Raw genomic sequence first — 4723 nt, forward strand, 5'->3', positions numbered from 1 at the left:
CATGTTTCAAACCCACCCGTGGCTTGAATCCCTCTGACTCAAGCTCGTTAACGGTCCGAGCTTGCCTACGGCGAACTCGCTGAGGAATATAAGTGCTGGATAATAAAAGGCAACAGCAACAAGGGGTAGTATATGCACAAACACATTGGGAAAACAAGAAAGCATGAATTTCATCCATCAACCTGTTCTAAGACAATATATTTGAACAAAGTTATGATTCCACAATAAGATAAGTCATAACATTACATCTGAAACAAAATTAGTCAAAATGTCTTAAAACTACTTCAACCCTACAAGCCTAGTCCAGCAAGCTGAAGGACGCAAGCTCCGCTTTAGCAGCGGCTATTCTCCTTGCATAGCCCTCTCGAGCCTTGTCCTCTGCTTTCTTCTGGGTTCGAGCCTCGAAGGTTGAAGTGGTAGTAGCATCCTCCTGGAGCAAGGTCTGAAGGCTTCGGGTTGCCTCTCTAACAGCTCTACAGACTTTCCTACTCTCAAACTGCAGCCCTCTCAGCGTCGTCTCCTCTTGAGCCAGCTCAGCCCTCAGGCGGGCAATGGTGGAAGTAGAGGTGTCCATCTTGGCCTGCAGTAAGCTCTATCAGCCTGTCAAAAGAGCGATATGGGACTCCAAGTGAGCTATGTCCCTAGCTCAGGCCTGAGCCAAGAGTTTCTCCACATCAGGCTCTAGGCCCCCCTGCAGAAAATTCTCAAAGCGTGTCAGGTGCGACTCCAAATGAAGGAGCCTCATTATGCAGCAGGAGGCAAGTCGGGATTCGCCCAACCGCCTAATGTCAGCCACACGGTCTAGGGGAGACTGTCTGAAATCCGCATAAGTCCCCCAACCGAGGTCACTTACTTTTCGGCATTCCTCTAATTCATCAAGCCGCTGAGCCTGTTAGGGAAAGGAGCCCTGAAGAAGCAGCTATTACGATAAGCGGGATCTCGGGGTAAAACCCTATTTCTGGCTGAGGAGCGGCCTGCAAAGCGGGTGCGGTCGTAGCTTCCTATGGTTCATCATCAGAGACGAGTATGGGCTCAGGTTTAGGCTCCCCAATAGCTGGCGCCCCCTCTCGGGCTACACAACAAACAAAGAAATCAAAGTCATGGACTCATCTTGCTCATGTGACCCTTAACCTCCCAGGAGGGTTATAAATAGAGGTACCTCTAGTAGTGGCGGCGGCCTCAGCGGCAGTAGCGGCGAGGAGGAATCCCCCCTCTCCTTCTTCGAAATGGTTACTTTTGTTCGCAGAGCCATCTCGAACACAGTAAGAGAGAGTTTAAGATTTTCTCAGATGAAGATAGTAAACGACGTGACCTCCCTAACAAGGAAGACGAACACTATATACGCGCGGCTCAAACACTTGCCCACCGTTCAATTCGACAGTTCGAACGATCGTAGGCAAAGAGAGAAGATTCAGAATCCCGCATGAGCAGTTGAGATCTGGCAGTTTTAAACACGATCTATAGCCAACGGCTCAGATCAGGCATGGAAGACGAAGAGCCTCCATTATGCCGCCTTTAATGTGAAGCGATGTGCGTACATCGTCTTAGCTGACGAGCACATAGATCCGTGAATGGGCACGTAGCCCGCCCAATTCCAAGCTCACCTACAACTCGATTTCACCCCGCACATAGATCCGTGAATGGGCACGTAGCCCGCCCAATTCCAAGCTCACCTACAACTCGATTTCACCCCATAACTCGAGTTCACCTAGCTCAAACATGCATAATGGTCTTAGCTCACTTACCGCTTTGACCCGTCGGATGTGTCGGACGCGCCCAATTCAAGCTCGCCTTATTATTTGGGTTCACAGATAATTTCAACCCGCCTAATGCGAGTCCGCCTGAGATTTGAACCAAATTGGAATTTAGCCACGGCTCAGACTCGTCTCAAGTTCGCCTACAATTCGAACTTGTTTAATTCGAAGTTCGCTTATAGCTTGAACCACCCAGCGGTCGAGTTCGCCATGCGCTAGAACTCGCCGGCTTCGAATCCGGCCGTTTGTCGATATGACTCACCCATATTGCAGATCACTCACCGGTTTGGGACTCACCACTGCCGGAACGCTATTAATATATATAAATATATATATATATATATATATATATATATATATATATATATTATACTATATATATATATTATATATATATATATATATATATATATATATATATATATATATATATATATATATATAATCATATATATATACATGCACTATGGAATATACGGGGGGCAATGTTTGAAATGATTTCATTCATGAAGAGGGATTTGGATACAACGATATGATCAAATAAAGTTACAAATCTCTCTATCGCAACTCCACCTCCTTAGGACCTCTTTACAGATGTCCACTTCAGAGCATGAGAGTATGTCCTGGACGTTGGCCCTCACCTCTTTGAGGGCCCGATCTTTCTCCTCGACCTTATTAGCAACCAATCGTTGTCGGGACCGGAGCTCTTCCAATTACCCCATCAGCTATTCATGAGCCTGTTCCTTAGTGGCCAAGAGTGTCTGTGCCTTAGTAATAGCTTGCTTCACCTTCGCTATCTCCGCTGATAGGCCGAATATACTAGAGTTCACCATGTGACGCTCTAGATCCGCCCTCTCATCCTTGGCGATAATATGCTCCAGTTCCTCTTTCAGTTGTTCCTCCTTTAGCAGTATCTCTAATAACATCTTCTCCCCTAGTCTATGCTCCCACTCCTTTAAGGCCATTTGGACAATATCGGATGCAAGGTGAATGATCTCGGAGCCCTTAGCATGGAGGGCGAGGAGCTTTCAGAAAGTCAGCTCTGCCTCCTTCAAGCGTGCATAATACGGAGTAGCGGTAGAGGCACAAAGCATGTTGACCAAGAAGCCCATGTGAAAGTCAATAATCTCCTTGAACTCCTCGAAAGGACAACTTTCTTCCAACGCAAGCTTGATACTATCAGCAAGGGTGTCCTGGAAGTTTGTAATGGCTCAATCCACTGACCTCTTACATGAGCGAGCCACAGCGAGAGAGAGTATTGCCTTCATCTGCCGCCGATGTCACCATCAGGCGGCTATAGCCAAAGCTGATTAGTAGGCCCACAATTGGCGCGATCAGTAGTGCGTAGGACAACCGGCTAAGACCCAAGGCCTCGGCGATTACTCATTGAAGTCTCAACGCAGATCTGACGGCCGTGGCGCTCAACGCGTCCACTAACGTAGTAGCAACCGACGAAGTGACGACCAGCTGAGCGGAGGTCTCCTCCTGAGTCAAAGCCTTCGCCTACTAGGTCGGTGCTTCATCATGAACCAGTTTCTCCTCAAGAGTCAAGGCCTCCCCTTGCTGGGCTGGCACTTCTTCATGAGCTGACGGCTCCTCCTCCTGGCTTGACGTCTCACCGTGGGTCGAAGCATCATCTCCTTCGTCCCCTTCTTCTTCTCCTTTATCTTCCTCCCCTGGTGACCGATTAGCCCTAGAGGGAGAATCCTCTTTACTAGTTTCTCTAAAGGTCAAGTCAGCTACAAATATGGAAGAAGTGTCAGCAGCAACCGGTGTAAAAGTCACAACTAGCAAGTCGACATCAGCGGGTCGACGAATCTAGACATCACTCTTACCTGGATCGTCAAACTCCTCTTCGACTTTGTTCCCTTCCTCCTTTGCGGAAGAAATAGGGATCACCTCCTCTGTCGTGCCTACGTTAGATCAACACAAATGTCAGGTGATACAAGTCAACTTTGTACCCGAAGAGAGAGCATTAAGAGGTTACCTCCAGGTACGGTCGTTGAAGTGGTTGATGCCCCTACATGCTGCCCATCTACAAGTGTTGATAGGGCAGCCTCCGAAGCTAACAGAATCATCCCCGATGAAGCAACTGGTGTAGGCATAGTAGCCTTAGTCACAGAGGTGGTTACCCCCTGTTTTCGTCGAAAATAGTCTTCATTATCGAATTTATTACAACCGTGATCGTTTACAATGAATTCAAACAACAAAAATAAAGATTACAACTTTCTAAAAAATAAACACAAGAACTATTTATCAACTCTTGCTTGCATAGGGACTTCGCCTGTGTCGGGGATGTTGATATCTGTGGATGATCACGGATCATATCCGGTTGTCGGAAAATTGACAAAGTTCCTACTTCACCAAGGAAGTATTCGCTTAAAGCACTGAAATTGACCAAGAAAAATCAGTAGCTCTTCTTAAGATTAAGACTAAGCCTAATCTCAAGGAACGGGCGGAGGAAATACGGGTTCAGATCCTTAGAAAGCCTTCTTCTTTATGCTAAAGTTCGTCGGGATCTAGTTAACATTTGCTGAAATTTCGTGCTCCTTGACTCCTCAATCCAGCAGCACCTCGTCTTCTTGATAAAATTCCAGATCTGTAGAGTGGAGGCCTTAGGCTTATATTTATAGGCCTCAGATGTGGGTATTTGGATGAGAATGAGCGATTTGGCCTTATCTTCAGTCAATATCGGTCTAACCACGTTTGTGGATGATATCAAGTCAGTTGAGAACCCCCGGAATAGATAAATCCTATGAAAACCACTTAAAAACAGTCAAAATTGTGTTTGGGGGTCGAAGCTCTGCCGCCCGGACATCGCGGCTCTGTCACCGTGGTGACAAGCCGCGTTTCCAGGGCCGCGGGTCACGCTTGGTGACCGTGCGGCCGCGGGTCCCTCTTGAGTGCATCCGCGCCTGCACAGCGGTCACTAATGGGATGCACCCACATGGCCTCGCGGCTCACTATGA

At 47.4% G+C, this 4723-nt stretch overlaps 1 protein-coding gene across 1 annotated transcript; it reads right to left on the reverse strand.

Annotated features, from left to right (window-relative positions):
- LOC109838994 lies at positions 3261-3859 on the reverse strand. The gene is made up of 3 exons (XM_020407427.1): positions 3742-3859; positions 3590-3667; positions 3261-3493 (listed from the first exon to the last, which is right to left on the reverse strand). The coding sequence occupies exons 1-3, from the start codon at positions 3857-3859 to the stop codon at positions 3261-3263; spliced, it is 429 nt and encodes a 142-aa protein (XP_020263016.1).

The sequence above is a fragment of the Asparagus officinalis genome, chromosome 4, assembly GCF_001876935.1.
Source record: "Asparagus officinalis chromosome 4, Aspof.V1, whole genome shotgun sequence".
In the NCBI taxonomy this organism is placed as follows: Eukaryota; Viridiplantae; Streptophyta; class Magnoliopsida; order Asparagales; family Asparagaceae; genus Asparagus; species Asparagus officinalis.

What these genes read in the sequence shown, in the direction of transcription:
- LOC109838994 (XM_020407427.1), bottom strand. Translation starts at nt 3,859, where the DNA reads ATGCCTACACCAGTTGCTTCATCGGGGATGATTCTGTTAGCTTCGGAG. An exon ending in TTCAACGACCGTACCTGGAG is followed by an intron (nt 3,668 to 3,741) that starts GTAACCTCTTAA and finishes GATCTAACGTAG; the next exon opens with GCACGACAGAGGAGGTGATC. An exon ending in AGAGGAGTTTGACGATCCAG is followed by an intron (nt 3,494 to 3,589) that starts GTAAGAGTGATG and finishes CCATATTTGTAG; the next exon opens with CTGACTTGACCTTTAGAGAA.